We start from the raw sequence: 20,317 nt of genomic DNA on the forward strand, positions 1-20,317 counted from the left end.
CCTTGCGCGGCGGGGGAGGAGGAGGAGGGGGGGAGGGCTGCGCGACCGCAGCGGGGGTGTCTGTATCCCCCCCGGTCCCTTGCGCGGGGGGGGAGGAGGGGGAGGACTGCGCGACCGCAGCGGGGGTGTCTGTGTCTCCCCCGGTCCCTTGCGCGGGGGGGGGAGGAGGGGGAGGACTGCGCGACCGCAGCGGGGGTGTCTGTGTTTCCCCCGGTCCCTTGCGCGGGGTGGGCTGCGCGCTCAGGGGAGGTGTCCTGCCCACCGCGTTAGTCCCTTCCCTGCCCGCCTGCGCTCCAGGGGGCTGTAATCCCATCAAAGGGCCGGTCCCAGCCTCCTCCCTCCTGCGCGTGTGACAAGCCCCGCTGCTCGCCGCCAGCCCCACTCGCTGTCTGGTTGCTGCCGACTCCGGACGGCGGCTGCTCCCCCCGCCCCCGGGCCTCAGCCGAGCGGCTGCGGAGCAGTTCGCACCCTCCCCGGCCGCCTCGCGGTCAGCTGCCCCCCGCACGCCCAACTTCCCCAAACTTCTCTGTTTTGCGGTGGGCTGAAGGCTGGCTCCGATGGATTTACAGAGCCCAGCCCGCTGCTGCCGCTGCTTCGCTCTGCTCTTGCTGGCCTCTTGCATTGGGCACACAGCAGCTTCCAGGAGAAACATCCCCAGGAGGCAAGGTAAGAAACTCCCCCTTATCAGGGGCGAGTAGGAAGGTTTCAGCTCGGAGACTATCCCGGGGGGAAGCCCACTCTCCAGACATGCCTGTGTCTGGAGAGTGGGTGGGTAGGTAAGTGGGAACGCAAATCTGTGCATTCCCCCGGCACAGACAGGGTTAAATCCATATCACATATCTCCCCTGATGGGAAATCTGAGAGTTTTAGAATGCACTGTTTGTATTTCATTTCTTTTTAGATACAAAGAACTGTGTGAGTTGAGACAGTTTCCATATGATCTCAATTACTGGGCACCGGGGGAGAAAACCCTCCAAAGGGGGACTAGAGCCCCTCCTTGTCTTTAAACGTCTATTATTTGATCCATATTGTCAAAAGGCTCTCCATTTCCTGTTGTTAAAAAATCAGAAGGGTGTTTTTTCCTCCTCTGTTTAGTTACTCTTGATGTTCTTAGATTTTTGGCGCATATGTTTTGGTCATTTGCAGCATCTCTTCCTGTTTGATCTGTCTGGCTTTCAAAAAAAACCCTTGGATTTCTTTAACTGTGTGTGATCCCGATGAAGTGAGCTGTAGCCCACGAAAGCTTATGCTCAAATAAATTTGTTAGTCTCTAAGGTGCCACAAGTACTCCTTTTCTTTTTGCATCTTTTAACAGCATTTTTTACCTTTTTTAAAAAAGCTAATTAAGAAGTATTTAACTTGAAGTTTCTATCTGGTCTCAATAACTCTTTCTAAAGAGCAGTGCCTCTATAAAAAGGCAACATAAGTACAACAATTTTTTTTCTAAATTTTTTTTCTTTCATATCTGAGATGTTAAGTATTAAAGGAAAAAGTGAGGGCAGGGAAAGCAGTAATAAATATAAAAATGCTCTTAACTGACTGCATCTTTTCTTCATAAGTCTATTGTAAGGATTTAAAATTGTTTTAAAAATATTTATTTGGAACAGTAGATGTCTGTTTTGGGATTAATGATCTGTTTGTACAGTGGAAACGATACCACTTTATTTCAGAGTTTACAATCTGACTCTCAAAGTGCCTTCAGAAATAATGTTTCTGTAAGGAGGGAGACACTAACAGATGGAAAAATCTGTTAGCATGAAAACAAAATAACAGTCCCAGTCGTGTTCCCATTGAAGTCAGTAGGAGTTTGTCCTTCTCATATGGCTGCTTAACGTTATTGTTTCATGATGCGTCCATTTGAAAATTAACTTGTGTCTCAGTAAAGATGGACCTGCTTCACACTCTGCTTTCGATTATTGTCTGACTGCTCCTTGTATTGAAGTGGAGGGATATCAGCTTAACAAACAGTATTCTTGGGATACACATTGTTTCATTTCATTCATTCTGAACATAGCACAAGTGCATGCAAATATAGTATTATATTGTCTCTTATTGTGGGAAAAGTCTTCAGCTCTCTATGCATTATCCAGATAGGCTACTAGAATTATCAGATACTTCTTTGCATAAATTTAAACATGATAGCCCTTCTTATTTTTAAATTTTAAATGTGTCCTCTTTTGTAAATTGTAGTTGTGACTGAAATACTAACTGCAATATTTCCTATTTAGCCCCCCAATACACTGTCCAAATTCTTCCAACATATATTTTACCAATATGTACTTTCCCCAATGTGTTATTTTCTGATCTTTGCTGATTGGCTAGGGATTTGTGTGTGCAAAGAAGACAAAGGGCCTCATTCTGATCTAGGGTGACCAGAGGTTCCGATTTTATAGGGACAGTCTTAATAAGTGGGGTTTTGTCTTATTTAGATGCTTATTACCCCCCACCCCTTGTCCCAATTTTTCCACACTTGCTATCTGGTCACCCTATTCTGATCTCATATACATGAATGCACATTAGAGGAAACTCCACTGAAATCAGTGGAGTTATATGATCAGAATCTGCCCCATTCTCTCTTTTTCCTTCTAATACAGCCTGCTTCTCCTGGCTGATTCACTGAGGTTCCAGTTCAAGAACCAAGACCTGCTGCCACTGAAATTACTGACAAAATTCTACTGGCCTCCATTCAGAGGAGGATCTGGCCCATAATTTGTGGCATTGCAGTGAACACAGGTAACACTCAGGTGAGGCTCCCAGTCAGTGGGAGGCTTACCTGCATAGTGACTGTAGGATTGGCCAGAGTATTTCTGATAGCAGAATTACTCCCAGGGCAGTGGATTATGCAGTGCCAGAGGACTGGCACATAAGTGAAAGAAAATGGACAGAAGGAGGCAGACAGTCATTGCATCAGTATGTAATTGCAACGTTTTTGTAAAGCATATTTTTGTACAGTTCATTGGACCATGACATGGAGCACGTTAAGTCAGAGCAAAGACTCCCTTCGTCCCCTACATACGCTACCTTTGATCTGCAGTTGAGCTCCCACTGACGTCAATGGGATTTTTGCATGTGGATCAAGGGCAGTATATGGTCCTTGGTATTTAAAAGTTAGAGGTCTAGATACTGACCAAATATTTATGCTCCATGCAAATCACATTGTTTTCGGCTCCCTGTTGCACTCAATAGAAATGTAAAATACATATGAGGCACAAGAAATGATAAAGTCACTAGGTTTGCCAATTTGCTAATTGTATTTGCATAATTTATAAGACAGCAGTGATTATAGGAAATACTGCTGGCTGAGACAAGGAGTTCCAAAACATTGAGCCATATCCTGGTCCCTCTAAAGTCAGTGTAAGTTTTCTCATTGACTTTGTTTGGACTGGGATTGTAGATCTAGTGAATCAGATTAATTGAAAATTTGACAGACTCCATATATTTTCCTTGGTAGTATACAATATTTGTAGGATTGGATCCTTAGTTTTTATATATATTCCACAGTTTTCTTTTTTAGTTTTCACAGTTAATTTAAAATTAATCACATCTTTGTCACTCGCTGTTGTGAGAAATGCCAGTATAGTTGGAAACATAATACGTAAATACAACCTGAGCTTAAGGTCTTTATTTGACAGATGGCTAATTTTACTGGTCTGACCTTACCTCTTAGGGATCTAGTCCCGTGATCCTTGGTTAGCACAATAGCTGCCACTAAGCATTGGAGTAAATTAGATGGACAGTGGTTGCATTCAAAAAATTAAATGTGCAGTAACATTGCCACTGCTAAAGTTTACATATGCAAATGTGGCTGTATTTGTGAAGGTATCACTTAGTGGTAGTCTCTTTGTGTCCCTCAATCTTAGGTTAACACACAAGAGAACAACTGACCTAACGGAAATGTATTGATAGGCGTTCAACTAAAGTAGCTTTAATCATGGAAAAAGAAAAACTTATAATTCCTCTGCAATAATACACTAATTTTGTGTACACAACACTTTTACTGGTTGCTTATATTATGTTAATACAATTTCATTTTTTCTACCTTAAAGTGATCCTGTTTCATGTCCAAAATGATTTGTTTTCTTGCTTCTCCATTATACAAACAGATGCCACTTGTTTGTGGCAACAATTTTACAAAACCTGTGCAGGCATTTGAAAACCCACATTGCCACAAGAGTTAGAGAAGGAAATCCCTTGGGGAGTTCGTCTGCAGAAGTATGTGATTTAAATCCTACCTACATGCTGCCAAAGACTACTGGAACTGTACGTTTCCAAGAAGCCTTAGACTGAGTCCATGCTGTGAAATGCCATTTTCAATCCACTGAGAACAGGTATAGTTCTAGGTAACATGCAGCTCTGCTTCAGTCCTGCTGTTTATCATATGTTGGAAGATTAAGAATGAAAGACAACTATCATTTACTCTTACATCAAAAAGTAGTGGGTGAGGAAGAGATAAAATAGTAAAAAGGGTTTTTTTCTTTGCCCTTTTAATGCCAATAGAAAATGGGACTTGTACAAGAATTGTATCTGAGATACAACCAAAAAGGTCACACTGTGAGAGAAGTGATAAAACCAGTTCATCTTCAATGATGAGATCTGACTGAGAGGTCTTGAGGGTCAAAAGAAGAAAGGTAGTCAAACTCTCCTCAGTTTTTCAAAGTTTTCATTCCGAGTCTCATTGACAAAGATCAATTTTGTAATCCCCAGAAAGTGACAGAGAGAAATCTGTTTGTGAAGTTAAAAGTAAAAGAAACAATAACAATGCTACAACTACAGCTTACTAAATGAAACTTCAGGAATGAAAACCCTTGTGGTCAAATTCAAAACATCCTGATGAGTGCAAAACTTCTTTGCACGTGTGTTTACAGTAACATTATATATTTATTATGCAAGAGGAAATGGAACATTAGGCACATTTTAAAATAGGTTAAAATGAAGCGAGAGCCAGCGTGTGACAATAAACTGAATAGCCTGGAGTTCCCAAAAGTCTTGCAATTTTATGTTGTTTCAAATGTCTCTCTAAAGACCAACGCGGCTGCAGCAACACCTCATACATCTCCCTAAAGCTGTCACTAGTGTTTAACATTCAAACTGTTTTCTTGCTTTTGCTTTATTCATGTTCATACGTTTTTGCTCTGTGTTCTACTTTTATTCCCACTTTCAGTGGACTGGTTGCTAAAAGAGCTTAATCATGCCTTATTCCATGGTATAGTAGTAAAAATAATATAATGGATCTTAATGGCAATCTAGTTGCATGGAGGGAAGAACAGACCCCTTAGGTTGATGTTTGTGGCATTAATATGAATAACAATATACTGTGTTGTTACCTTTTTGTATACCACAATATAAAATAGAAGTCAAAAGCCTGTACTTTATAAGGCTATTGAGTAGGGCGGAACACAGAAGATAAGATTTGTATTCATTTCTGATGCTTTGGGATCAATTTTCAATTTTGATTACAAATAAATACAAATATTGGACTTGAATCTCCTGAACACTAATTTTTCATTGGTGTATTCCATTGGCTTCACCGCTATGAATGACAAGAGACACAGCTCCATAGCTCCTATGGAACAGATTTCCAAATTTTTCCACCATCAGGGCCAGATTTTCAGAAGCTAGCTCCCAGGTAGGCACTAAAATAAGTGGCCAGATTTTACAAAGACCTGAGTGTGGACTAGCTGAGTTCTTTAGCAAATATGACCACAACAGAAGCTTCTAGGTGGTAAGCACTTTTGAAAATCTGGCTTTTTAGATGTCTAAATAGGATCTGAACCATTTTGAAAATTTGTCTCTATCTGTGTAGATAGTTTTGTTTTCTTTGGAAAGGAAATTGCTTTCTGTTATATTTTTTTAAAATATTTTGGACTCTACTGGACAACATTATAGCCTGAGAAGCCCCAGGCTGGCAGGAACCCTGAGCTACCTGTACATCCCGCCCCCTTGCCGCTAGAGGAGCCCTGGGCCGGCCAGGCCCAAGCAGCCCCAGCCCAGCGTTCCACAGCAGCAGCTTCAGCTAGGGAAGGCAGAGCCTACCCACTGCCCATGGAAGTGAATAACCCTACCCCACCCATCCAGCAATCACAACATTCCTCTTTTAAAAAAAGGGGGGGGGGAAGGGAAGCTGCCAGTTGATCTCCCCCTCACCCACCCAAATGCTCTACAAAGGTTCCACATACACGTTTTTTCAGAGGACTTTCCCCTAGACTGTCAGGATTTGGGAGTCTGTCCAAGACATACAGGATTTTTGAAGGCATTTTCAGAAAAGAATTGGTGTGGGGACTCCCTTCAGCTCCCTGGAATTTTAAGTTAGCTTAATGTGAACAGAATAGTCTGGTTCCCAACAGTGCTCTGAAGAGGAAGAATAGTCTTGGAATTAAGGCATTAGCATGGGTCTTGGGAAATATTTGTTAACTTCCTGATGCTGCCACAGACTTCCTCTGTGACCTGAAGGAAATCACTTAATTTCTCTGTGCCTCGGTTTCCCATCTGAAAAATGAGGATAGCGATACTTTCTTACTCCACCCTTTTTCTGTCTTGCCTCATTAGATTATAAACTGTTCATAGGACAGCTTGTTTCTTAGTATATGCTTCTGCAGTGCCTAGCACAAGGCGACCCCGATCTCAGTTAAGGCTTGTAGGCAGTACCATAATACAGACAATAATAATGCTTGAAGGTCTCCTTGTCCTCCAAGGCTTCCCTGAGAAATGCTCTGCACTTACAGCAGTGCCACTGTAGCATTTCAAGTGTACACAAGCCCTGAGATAAAATGCTAGGGGAGCTCAGAAGAATTATTTCCTGGATCAATCTTGCTTTAGGACTCAATCTTACAAACAGTTACACCTGTAAGGAACCTTATACATATGAGCAGCCTCTTTGATTTTTAATAGGACTATTCAAGTGAGTAAAATTGCTTGTGTAGCTGTTTGCAGGATTGGACCCCAAAGCAAGACTGATTTGGCCTTTTCACATTATTTCTATCACTGAGTAATTGAAATACTAATGTGAAAAGACCACCCATAAATTTACTCATATGAGCTCCATTTAAAATCAAAAGGGTTACTCATGTAACTAAAATTACTTAGATGAGTAAGTCTTTGCAGGAATGGGCCCTTCATTTGGTGTGTGTGTGTGTATATATATTCAGCTAATGTTATAGAAAAAGTTAGTTTAAGCATTAAAGAATACATGAGTCAATGTAATTATGCTGAGCTGAAGCATTTGCCAAAAAGTATGTAAACATCAACCAGTGTTGTGTGATCATCTAATGAAAAGTGTGGACATAAGAGGGGCAGAGTTATGTTTGTGTGACTTTAATTCCAAATTCCCTGATTTGTTTGGAAAAAAAATCCATCTGGGAAACTTATTCACGTGAGTAGTCCTGATTCCAGTAAGCAAGCCCACTGAAGTCAAAGAAAATACTCATCTGAATAAGTGTCCAGCATTGGGCCCACCGAGTATCATTTTTTCCTTTAATTTTTTGTAAGGAATATAATATATTATATTACACAATATAAAAGGGAAAAACATATTTAGTTAGTTGCTCATTTAAAAAAAAAAACACCTGTGTTTGTTTGACTGTCCAAACTAATGAAAAAAGCTGAATATTATTTCTTTGAACTTTACAAAAAACATTTACCTCTGGGATGAAATGCATGGGAAACTTCATTCCCAAAAGTAATTGCTTCAGAAAGGAATAAGCCACTGAAAATAAGGGCTTAGAATAAAAATGCCGTGTCGACTATAACTAGAACAAAAACAGTTAATGATGCACTCTGTAGTAATCCATAAAATCACCAAGCCTGATGTGTATTGTGTAGAATACATACAGTGAGTGTCCCCGTCGTGACGCATGTGAGAGTGCCATTGAGTTCAATGCAATACATCCATGAGTAAGGATCACTCGTGAATAAAAGTTTGCAGGTCCTAGGTCCTGAATGAAGGATTATCCTTCCTTGTGAAAAGAAAAGGAGTACTTGTGGCACCTTAGAGACTAACCAATTTATTTGAGCAGAAGCTTTCGTGAGCTACAGCTCACTTCACAGTATGCATCCGATGAAGTGAGCTGTAGCTCACAAAAGCTTATGCTCAGATAAATTGGTTAGTCTCTAAGGTGCCACAAGTACTCCTTTTCTTTTTGCAAATACAGACTAACACGGCTGTTACTCTGAAACCTTCCTTGTGCGGAATCTGTTCCAGTAAGATACTGATCCAGGAGCTCTATACCCAAAAGCAGTATAGCAACTTATCAGATCAAAGGAGAAACTTTTTTTTCTATTGTCTGTGTAGTGTGATATTCAAAAGATACAGGCATAGCAAACACTCCTTTCTTCCTAGGAGATCGCTCATACAAATGTTACCAGAAGCCACCCTGTCTAGCTTTCAAACCTGGATAAAATCAACCATATTAAAAACAGAACAGACTTGCTCGTTCAAGCACCCAGGTACTCTCAACTTTCTGACAGGTTTCAGAGTAGCAGCCGTGTTAGTTTGTATCCTCAAAAAGAAAAGGAATACTTGTGGCACCTTAGAGATTAACCAATTTATTTGAGCATAAGCTTTCATGAGCTACAGCTCACTTCATCGGATGCATGCGGTGGAAAATTCAGTGGGGAGATTTTATATACACAGAGAACATGAAACAATGCCACTACATGCATCCGATAAAGTGGGCTGTAGCCCATGAAAGCTGATGCGCAAATAAATTTGTTAGTCTCTAAGGTGCCACAAGTCCTCCTGTTCTTTTCTCAACTTCCTGTGACTCTCAGATATTGTGGTGATAAGCGCCTTACAAAACCCTATGCCAAAAAGATAGATAATCTCTTTTGGTTCATGATGCAATTACATGTCTGGTTTATCATTATTTGAGTTTGCTTTACAGGTAATATAGCTCATAAATCGCTGTTCAGGTGACGATGACAAGCGGAGAAGGGTTATTCTCATGAAAAAAAGGCTGAGCCGCGCTCAGTCTGACTAACAATGTCCAAGCTCTTAGCGGGTCTGGAGACTGGCATATCAAACCCAGACAGAGTCTCACGTCTGAAAAAATTCCAGGTCCAAATTAGCTCTCATGCCTCTCTTGGTTTTCAGAGTCATTTAAAATTACTGGCACCTGTGAGAGTGATCATGCAATCAAATTCACATCTGTGAACATTTAGAACATCGCAGTTTGATGTCTTTCTACAATTAGTGGAAATGAACACACTGTAAATGTTCAGCATGCTGTTTTCAAATACCGAAGACACTTCGTTTCTTCTGACGTGTCAATGGCATTAGTCCAAGTGTAACCCTTCTGCCAGGTGGTGCCGGCAGCAGCCAGTACTAGGTTCAATATCTAGGGGTTCCTTTACAAAAACACAGCACAGAACTGGCTTGAGCCCCACCTAGTAACCTGGGGAAATTACACACCACCCCTGGGCACCTCTGAAAGGCAATACTTCCCTTCTCATAAGCACAGCATCTGAGTGTAGAAAATAAACTTTTAATGAAAGGAGGGAAGTCACCCAACATTAATTAGGGAAAATGCCACAAGCAGGATTCATAATCATAAAACTGTCAGCAGGACACCTGCCCCAGAGTGCGTGGGGCAGGGCCTTCTGCCTCATGTTCTTGGGTTCTACAACCAAAAGTTCCTTTTCTGTGCCCCTCTCTGCTCCCTCACCACACCCCACTCGTAGTGGTTGTCCTTGGTCAGTGAGGACCCAGGGTTCAGAGGTGCATCTGTGTGAGTTCACCTCCCACCCAGGAAGAAGGCACCTTGCTTGCTTCACCATCTGAGCACTTGCTCTGGCTGGCCACGCTGACAGCCGCGGTTCCTCTCTGGCGACCGCCCTGCCAGCTTCTCACTCTGTTCCGCTTGCCAGTCACCTTCTGCCACCTGCCTCTCTGCTGTGACCTCTGTAGGTCAGTCTCTTGAGGTTTCACCCAGCTCTTTGTGATTTTCAGGTCTTAGGCTGGGCAGAAAAGCTGTCCCACCGCAAGTGATTGTCAGCTCTTTTGAGCACTTAGAATAGCAAAAGGCTCCTAATGAAGCCTATTTGGCTCTATCTTTGAACAGTGAGGAGGAACAGGTTAAGCCAGACCAGGGACCTTTAGGGAGAGTCTGTTCCTCCTGGCTGGGACTCCTGTCCCCACCCCTCTTACTTTCACAGGGGTCTGGCATTTGAGCCCCTGGTTTAACTAGGTTCTTTCAGCTTAGGACGACCCGCTCAATCGGGAAAGTTAAAGCACAGTTCTGCTCCTCTTTATTCATACAAGAAAGACAACAACATTGATAACAGCATTTCATTACCCTTGCATTCAGTACTAAAGGGATTTGTAACCCAACACCAGCCAAAGTTGATCACTTTGAGCAACATTGCTCTATCTGCTGGATATCTAGGCAGAGTGGGTGTATTCATGTAAATACAATTCGCTCCTGAAGTCTCTCCCCATCCCAGCTAGCTGTCAGGGGAGAACTCATTCAGACCCTGCTTACACAAATATAAAATTTGAAAACAAAGCTGGTTTTGAGTTAGCTGAGCTCAAAAATCATCTGAAAAAATCCTTATTATTAGGGTTGCCACTTACCTGGGAGGCAGTGACCATGAGATGGTCAGGTTCAGGATCCTTGACACAAGGAAGAAAGGAGAGCAGCAGAATACGGACCCTGGACTTCAGAAAAGCAGACTTTGACGCCCTCAGGGAACTGATGGACAGGATCCCCTGGGAGAATAACATGAAGGGGAAAGGAGTCCAGGAGAGCTGGCGGTATTTTAAAGAATCCTGATTGAGGTTGCAGGAACAAACCATCCCGATGTGTAGAAAGAATAGTAAATATGGCAGGTGACCAGCTTGACTTAACATTGAAAACCTTGCTGATCTTAAACACAGAAAAGAAGCTTACAAGAAGTGGAAGCTTGGACAAATGACCAGGGAGGAGTATAAAAATAATGCTCAGGCATGCAGGAGTGAAATCAGGAAGGCCAAATCAAACTTGGAGTTGCAGCTAGCAAGGGAATGTTCAGAGTAACAAGAAGGGTTGTCATAAATATAAAGGGAAGGGTAAACCCCTTTAAAATCCCTCCTGGCCAGAGGAAAAATCCTCTTACCTGTAAAGGGTTAAGAAGCTAAAGGTAACCTTGGTGGCACCTGACCAAAATGACCAATGAGGAGACAAGATACTTTCAAAAGCTGGGAGGAAGGAGAAGAACAAAGGGTCTGTGTCTGTCTGTATGATGCTTTTGCCAAGGACAGAACAGGAATGGAGTCTTAGAACTTAGTAAGTCATCTAGCTTGGTATGTGTTAGATTATGATTTCTTTAAATGGCTGAGAAAATAGCTGTGCTGAATAGAATGAATATTCCTGTCTGTGTGTCTTTTTTGTAACTTAAGGTTTTGCCTAGAGGGATTCTCTATGTTTTGAATCTAATTACCCTGTAAGGTATCTACCATCCTGATTTTACAGAGGTGATTCTTTTACTTCTATTAAAAGTCTTCTTGTAAGAAAACTGAATGCTTTTTCATTGTTCTAAGATCCAAGGGTTTGGGTCTGTGGTCACCTACGCAAATTGGCGAGGATTTTTACCAAATCTTCCCCAGGAAGTGGGGTGCAAGGGTTGGGAGGATTTTGGAGGGAAAGACGTGTCCAAACTACGTTTCCCAGTAAACCCAGATAAAGTTTGGTGGTGGCAGTGGAAATCCAAGGGTAAAATAATGTTGTACCTTGGGGAAGTTTTAACCTAAGCTGGTAAAAGTAAGCTTAGGAGGTTTTCATGCAGATCCCCACATCTGTACCCTAGAGTTCAGAGTGAGGAAGGAACCTTGACAAGGTTTCTACAGGTATGTTAGCAACACAAAGAAGGTCAGGGAAAGCGTGGGACCCTTACCGAATGGGGGAGGCAACCTAGTGACAGAGGATGTGGAAAAAGCTAATGTACTCAATGCTTTTTTCACCTCTGTCTTCATGAACAAGATCAGCTCCCAGACCACTGCATTGGGCAGCACAATATGGGGAGGAGGTGACCAGCCCTCTGTGGAGAAAGAAGTGGTTCAGGACTATTTAGAAAAGCTGGATGAGCACAAGTCCATGGGGCTGGATGCACTGCATCCGAGAGTGCTAAAGGAGTTGGTGGATGTGATTGCAGAGCCATTGGCCATTATCTTTGAAAACTCATGGCGATCGGGCGAGGTCCTGGATGACTGGAAAAAGGCTAATGTAGTGCCCATCTTTAAAAAAGGGAAAGAGGAGGATCCGGGGAACTACAGGCCAATCAGCCTCACCTCAGTCCCTGAAAAAATCATGAAGCAGGTCCTCAGCTAATCAATTTTGAAGCACTTAGAGGAGAGGAAAGTGATCAGGAACAGTCAGCATGGATTCACCAAGGGCAAGTCATGCCTGACTAATCTAATTGCCTTCTATGATGAGATAACTGGCTCTGTGGATGAGGGGAAAGCAGTGGATGTGTTGTTCCTTGATTTTAGAAAAGCTTTTGACATGGTCTCCCACAGTATTCTTGCAGCAAGTTAAAAAATTATGGGCTGGATGAATGGACTATAAGGTGGATAGAAAGCTGGCTAGATTGTCGGGCTCAACAGGTAGTGATCAATGGCTCCATGGCTAGTTGGCAGCCGGTATCAAGCGGAGGGCCCCAAGGGTCGGTCCTGGGGCCAGTTTTGTTCAATATCTTCATTAATGATCTGGAGGATGGCATGGATTGCACCCTCAGCAAGTTTGCAGATGACACTAAATTGGGAGGAGTGGTAGATACACTGGAGCGTAGGGATAGGATACAGAGGGACTTAGACAAATTAGAGGATTGGGCCAAAAGAAATCTGATGAGGTTCTACAAGGACAAGTGCAGAGTCCTGCACTTAGGAAGGAAGAATCCTATGCACTGCTACAGACTAGGGACCGAGCAGCTAGGCAGCAGTTCTGCAGAAAAGGACCTAGGGGTTATTGTGGACGAGATGCTGGATATGAGTCAACAGTGTGCCCTTGTTGCCATGAAGGCTAACAGCATTTTGGTCTGTATAAGTAGGAGCATTGCTAGCAGATCAAGGGACGTGATCATTCCCCTCTATTTGGTATTGATGAGGTCTCATCTGGAGTACTGTGTCCAGTTTTGGGCTCCACACTACAAGAAGGATGTGGAAAAATTGGAAAGAGTCCAGTGGAGGACAACAAAAATGATTAGGGGTCTGGAGCACATGACTTATGAGGAGAGGCTGAGGGAACTGGGATTATTTAGTCTGCAGAAGAGAAGAATGAAGGGGGATTTGATAGCTGCTTTCAACTATCTGAAAGGGGGTTCCAAAGAGGATGGATCTAGACTGTTCTCAGTGGTACCAGGTGCTAGAACAAGGAGTAATGGTCTCAAGTTGCAGTGGGGGAGGTTTAGGTTGGATATTAGGAAAAACTTTTTCACTAGGAGGGTGGTGAAGCACTAGAATAGGTTACCTAGGGCGGTGGTGGAATCTCCTTCCTTAGAAGTTTTTAAGGTCAGGCTTGACAAAGCCCTGGCTGGGATGATTTAGTTGGTGTTGGTCCTGCTTTGAGCAGGGGGTTGGACGAGATGACCTCCTGAGGTCCCTTCCAACTCTGATATTCTATGATTCTATGATTTCAGGTTCCCAAAAAGAGAACACTGCTGGGACGGGGGGAGCTGGAAGTGGGGGAGCTGGAGGGAGGGGTACAGTTAGAGGGTGCTGGAGAGGCTATTTGGGGGGTATGGACGGGATATTTGTGTACTTGGAGGGAGCACCTGGGGGGTGCTGGATGCGGTACCTGGAGGCTGTTGGAGTGGGTACGTGAGGCCTCACTCTCGAGGTGGGGGGCAGTGTCGCTCTGTGTCATGGAGGCAGGGTGGCTGTGAAAGCTCAGAATGCGGCACCAGCCATTCTGTCAATGCATCCCTGCACGACCCCTCCCCAAGGCTGGGAGCCAGGGCCTGAGTGAGCTGCATCTGGCAGCTGTGGCTACAGGGAAGGGACTGATCAGCTGGGGATGGACCAATTCAGGGTTCAGGGACAGCTCTTTCTGAGTTGCAGTGTCTGCTCTGCAAAAATCCTGGACATTGCCTCTTATTTGTAAAATCCAACTGGACAGAAAATGGAGCATCAAAAAAGAGGAAATGTCTGGGGAAAACCCGGACATATGGTAACCCTACTTATTATTATATTTTAAAACCTTTTAAAGAGTTATTTCATAGAATCATAGAATATCAGGGTTGGAAGGGACCTCAGGAGGTCATCTAGTCCAACCCCCTGCTCAAAGCAGGACCAATCCCCAATTAAATCATCCCAGCCAGGGCTTTGTCAAGCCTGACCTTAAAAACTTCTAAGGAAGGAGATTCCACCACCTCCCTAGGTAACGCATTCCAGTGTTTCACCACCCTCCTAGTGAAAAAGTTTTTCCTAATATCCAACCTAAACCTCCCCCACTGCAACTTGAGACCATTACTCCTTGTCCTGTCATCTTCTACCACTGAGAATAGTCTAGAACCATCCTCTTTGGAACCACCTCTCAGGTAGTTGAAAGCAGCTATCAAATCCCCCCTCATTCTTCTCTTCTGCAGACTAAACAATCCCAGTTCCCCCAGATTCTCCTCATAAGTCATGTGTCCAGACCCCTAATAATTTTTGTCGCCCTTCGCTGGACTCTCTCCAATTTTTCCACATCCGTCTTGTAGTGTGGGACCCAAACCTGGACACAGTACTCCAGATGAGGCCTCACCAATGTCAAATAGAGGGGAACGATCATGTGGCAGGGTGGGAGAGGAAGAGGAGAAGAATTTTTGAGAATTTCCCCAGAATTAATTTCTGGGCTTAGGCCAAGCATAAGAAATTTTAATCTAAAAGGTCACTTCAGAAGAAAAAAAACCACACAAACAAAACCAAAATAGCATAATGATTGAAAATAGGGGTTTAGGACCAAAACTTATTTGACTTCAGAGGGAGCTCTCTGCAGAGATCAGTGGCTAAAATTTGGTTCTTGGAATAGAAGTTCTGTCTCTGGTTTCATGTACCACATGCTGGGTAATAACAGGAGAGGACTCCATGTGTATAAAAATAAACTCTTTATTAAGAAAACAATTTGTATAGATGCTGCAAGTGCAGCATTTTAGCCATGTGCACACAGGCTGACTTCGTGGTGGTTTCTCCAAACTTTTTCCTCCTACAACCCGTGCTCCTCCCTCCAAGCTCCATGCAGGTTGCTACAGTCTCCAACTTAAACATAGTGTCATGGTAGCAACACTATAACATCATGAATTGCAATGTCAAGAACTGCAGCTCTCTCTCCATATGCGTCTCAGTGGATGCGACATGACACCCATGGATTATAACATTTAGCCATTTGTGACTTTGGGCTAGAGGGCAAAGCTGCTCCAGTGATAATGAAAAAAGAAACTGAGAGAATGATAGGGGAAAACGCCTCACTGCTGGCAAAAGAAAGAGCTAGTATATGAGATTGGGTAGAGGAAAGAATGAAAACCTTTGTAGGAGCTGAGGATGAGAGAAGCTTCAGTGAGGAGGAAGAGGGAACTGCACTGCCCAAGTGCTCAGACAAATGCATTCATAAAATGCAAAGCTGGAGAACAGAATCCCCAACTGCTTATGATTCATGGCTCCTGTAGTTATGGTGGGAACAGTGGATGCAGCTGACATAAAGTTTTGGGCCAGTAGGTCCTAACTCTGTGGACCCACTAGATGTGCCCTGGCCATCTGATAATCCCCAAGTCTGTATTCCTGCACAGATAGCCAGTGTGAAGTTTGCCTCTGTTCTGCCCAAATAGGTTCTTCACTGTCTAGACTCCCCCATGGTGTTTCCCTGGTGTGTTGGACCACATTATGGGGAAGCAGGTGGAGTGTGACCTTAGTGACAGCAAAGGACAGTGAAATTGATTCTTTTGCCCATTCTACACACAGGAGCTGTAGTCTGGGAAGAAATTAGTTTTCTACCTTTCAAAATGGATGTCCTGCCTGGCCTTCCATGCCCTTTGGCAATCACTAGCCTTAGCTAAAATCTCAGTTGTGTTTGTGCCAATCCCCTCTTCTGTAATCAGTTTATGCTAAGTATGCAGTAGCATTTACCTGTGCCTCATTGTTAATGCTCAAAAGGGGTGGGATGGGTTTGTTAATGAAAGTAAGTAGGTTAGATTTCTTCACTTCTGCCAGAAGCACTAGTTACCTCAAATTTCTGGCTCTTGCTTGATTTTCAAATTTCTCTAGTCTCCGCTCTGCATTTTCACAGAATTCAGTTACACACACAGAAGAAGCTTAAGGCCTGAATTTTCAAAAGAGACTAGTGATTTTGGATGCCTCCATTTTTGGTGACACCTCAAAGGGGCCTGATTTGATTTGAGGCCTGAGACACCTCAAAGGGGGCAGGTACTCAACACTTTTTGAAAATCAGTCCCCTTCAGCCTGTCTCTAGTTGAATACCAAAAATTGAGACAATCAAAATCACTAGTCACTTTGAAAATTTACATTTCTTACAGCACTTTTTCTGTTACATAGTTTTCTTCAGGTCCCCACATGCTGCCTTCTGTTCTTTCCATCCGCTGATCTAGACAGCCCAACGAGATGGCTATAGCTCAGCTGTGCTCTCCACAAAGGCAATGATGATATGCTTTGTGTCAGTTTTGGTCAGAATGAAGAGAAAGATGCTTTATGGTACACTGTCGAGGGGGTGAGGCTAAAGCTGAGGCCTGTGCCCAGACTTGTGATCTTAACAAGTCTGTATTTTCCTTAATGTAATTGCCTTTGGGGGACACTCAAATAGTTTTGTTCAGTGTCCACTGACAATGAGGTTCAAAATGATTTGGTTTAGAGTACATAGAGGCTCTGAGAAGCCAAAATCTTACTGTTTTGAAGGAGAATTGGTACACATATTTGCTCCTTGTCACACACTAGACTCCACCCCCTCTAAATGTTAACCTTTGAGAGTGTGTGAATGAGAGAGAGAGAGTATAAAACATATATGGACTTTGTGGTTTCCTTGCATGATAGCGTTCTGTTCATTTAGATCAGGTTATGCATCTAAATGCTCAATATGAATGATATTTATGGTACGGAATTAAAATGTTTCCTAAAGAAGTGAAATTTGGGCCGAGAGTACACTTAAATGTTAGGTTAACATAGCCATGGTGCTCCAGGATGTGAAAAATTCACACCCCTGAGCACCGTAGCAATGCAGACCTAACGCTTGGTGTAGAAACAGCTAGATCGATGGAAGAATGTTTCCGTCAACTAGCTACCTTTGCTTGCGGAGGAGGAGTTGCTACGGTGATGGAACTTCTCCCCCTTTTTTTTCGCTGTAGAAAGCATCTACACTGTGGAGCTACAAAGGCATAGCTGTGGCTCTGTAGCTGTGCTGCTGTCGCACCATAGTGTAGACGTGGCCTTTGTATCTTGTCAGAGGAACACTTCTGAGAAAGAGAAGGTTTTGTAAGAGAGGATGGAAAGACCTTGAGAGATAGCAAGGAGAACATTTTCCAAGTACTGGGCAACAGTTTAGCCAGATGATTCTCACTGAAGCTTCCTATAGCTAAATCCTGACAAATGTACTCCTACATGATGACGATTGATGGGTAAAAGATTTTTAAGGTTATTTATTTGGAGTTATAACAATTACAAAGGCACCACACTCTATTACAGAGCTGTATTTTTGTCTTTGATTTCAGTAATATATACAAAGTCCATGAGAGTAGTTATCCTCACTGCCGTACCTGTGGCAGGAATACTCAGTCAATGTAGAAGTCTGACTATTATATATATTTTGTCACTTAATTTCAGAATAGTTATAACACACTTCACACTGTGTGTTGCCAGGGAATGGTGCACAAGAATCACATGCACTTTAAGCACGAGCTGGCTGAAATCACACAAGTCTTCAGCATTCTGTCTCTTGACAGTATTATGAGATACACCCACTATGTTATGTATCTTATTGCTTAATTATTTTCACTACAAAAATTCCATCAACTTGAAATAAACAAACATTTATTTCTACACCTTGGGCATCATCAGATATTTGCAGTGTCTGGAATGTCTGTTTCCAGCCAGTAGTGACAAATATTATGGTGATGGGTGCCCTGGATGTACCTTAGCTAGAAGGAGGAAAAGATTGCTCTCTGAGTGAAAACTCACCCTTACACCTATGTTTACTAGAGGTATTATAAAAGGATAATAGCAGGTAGTAAGTAGTTCAGTTTCAGAGAGGACATTCTTCTTTACCAGTTAAGACATGACTGACTACAGCACATTTGTGACTGCCATTTGTTTTATACAGAGGATATAACTTGTGTTACACAAAAATAAATGTTTGGCATGGTGGAAATACTTTGCTTTGAAATACATAGGAGCTTGATTCTGGCATGATCATAGAATACCAGGATTGGAAGGGACCTCAGGAGGTCATCTAATCCAACCCCCTGCTCAAAGCAGGACCAATCCCCAATTTTTGCCCCAGATCCCAAATGGCCCCCTCAAGGATTGAACTCACAACCGTGGGTTTAACAGGCCAATGCTCAAACCACTGAGCTATCCCTCCCCCCGATGCTGAAGTCATGTTGTCTGAGGCAGTGGGAAGGCACACTGCCTGAGCAGGAGCTCCAGGCATTGTACCTAAAGCATGTACAGTTGTGCCCAGAAGTGCTGGTGGAGCGTGGCCACTGCACTTTCCTTGAAATGCATGCAGTGTCTGCTGCCTTCTGTACCCCAACAGCTTTGGTATCTGCCCACTTTAGAGAGGCTAGTGCTGGCAGTGATACTAGCCCTGCATTATCTTTGCATTCTCTAAGGGCAAGGACTCCTATTGGGTTACATTGCTAGGCTTCAGTTCAGGAGCGTGTCCTTGTGCAGGACACATGCCTAAGCATATTCTTGACTTTAAGACATGCTTAAATCTTATTGATGTCCGGTGCTTAAAGTTAAGCATGTGTTTGAGTGTTTTCCTGAACTGGGACCCTAAACAGGGTGCCACAAGGGGTGGGATGCCATGGCAAAGTCAATACTCGGACACTGTGTCCACTTATTTTCAATGGGACTCATATTGTATTCTAGCTTAATTCTAGACCACAGCTCTCTTTTCCTTCTACACAGGCTATAAATACCACAGTGATATACACCTTACTTGTACCTGAGACAGATATTCTCTGCATAACATATACTACAAGAACATAATATTACCATTGTTGAGACCTTTTGGAATTCAGATACAGTTGGATGGCTATTACCTCTAAATTAATTCCAATTAGGGTCCGTCTACACTGCACAGGTCTTTTGGTGGCATGTGAGTACATACCCCTATGGTGTGGATATAAATAGCAGAACACGCTCTCTACTTGCTAAGCCGTGCCTGCCTGTCTACACTGCTATTTTGAGCAGTGTAGTATCTGGCTGCCTTCCTTCTACAGGAAAAGACTTGCCCAGTGGGGAAAGGCTCTGGTATGAGGGAGGCAGCAGGGAAAGGCTGCCAGCTCCTTGCTGCTGGAGCCCTTCCCCACTGAAGGGAAAGACTTTGGCAGTTCTCCACTGCTGGAGCCCTTTTTCCCCCTAGGGAAAGACTGCAGCTGCTCCCTGCTGCTGGAAAGACTCCTGCAGTGCGGAAGAGACTTCTGCAAGAGCCTTTCACTAATACGTGAAGGTGTGGGCACAGCCGGCTTTTCACTGCGGCATGTACCTACACGTACACTAAATGCCACTGCCAGTGGTATGTGGTGTAGATGTAGCCTGAGTTATTCTTCTCGCGTAAAATTCACCCATGTACAGAGAGCACATGCAAGACTCTCTGCATCACTTAAATCCTGCAGTGGTAGCGTAGAGCACCCATGCAGGACCCTGCATCCTGGGGGCTCTCAGGGAATGAACTATGTTATCTTCTCTTGTGTAGATCCTTTGAAGCAGGGCACAGAAGGGCAGCAGCTGGTGTTCCAGAGTGTGAGTTGGAATAGCCAGGAAGAGAGGGACTGCATCAGATTGAGAGAGGAGGGGTAAATTCCATCTTCTTTACTCCTGCTCAGTTGCCCACACAATGCTTCCAATTTCATCTTTTGTTGTTTTCATTAGTTACCCCACAGGTCCATCAGTGCATGTGCTGAAAAGAGAAGCTGTATAGTGCTTATTGTCATTTTCTGAATGCTTCAGATATAATAAAAATGGCAGCACCGGCGTCTCTTCAGTCACTGTTCTGTTGTGGTCCTGACACAGTCACCCTTCTCTGGTTGTGGTTGGGAGATTCCTGCTTTCTTACTCAATGCTGCTGAGCAGTGGTAGTTGGACCAAGCTTCAAAAAGATGAAAAGATGCCACATTTTTTTAATTTAAGACTTCCTGACCT

At 43.3% G+C, this 20,317-nt stretch overlaps 1 protein-coding gene across 3 annotated transcripts in view; it reads left to right on the forward strand.

The window, feature by feature from the left end:
• The first annotated feature begins 381 nt into the window (after nt 1-381).
• The window catches only part of EGFLAM (EGF like, fibronectin type III and laminin G domains), a 131,792-nt gene continuing 111,856 nt past the window's right edge, over nt 382-20,317 (forward strand). For all 3 annotated transcript variants that reach the window (XM_073346166.2, XM_073346165.2, XM_073346167.2), the window contains exon 1: nt 382-666. In XM_073346166.2, the coding sequence (XP_073202267.2) occupies nt 558-666 (109 nt within the window). In that variant the 5' untranslated portion in view covers nt 382-557. The remainder of the gene's footprint in view (nt 667-20,317) is intronic.

This window comes from Lepidochelys kempii, chromosome 5 (genome assembly GCF_965140285.1).
Source record: "Lepidochelys kempii isolate rLepKem1 chromosome 5, rLepKem1.hap1, whole genome shotgun sequence".
Classification (NCBI taxonomy): domain Eukaryota; kingdom Metazoa; phylum Chordata; order Testudines; family Cheloniidae; genus Lepidochelys; species Lepidochelys kempii.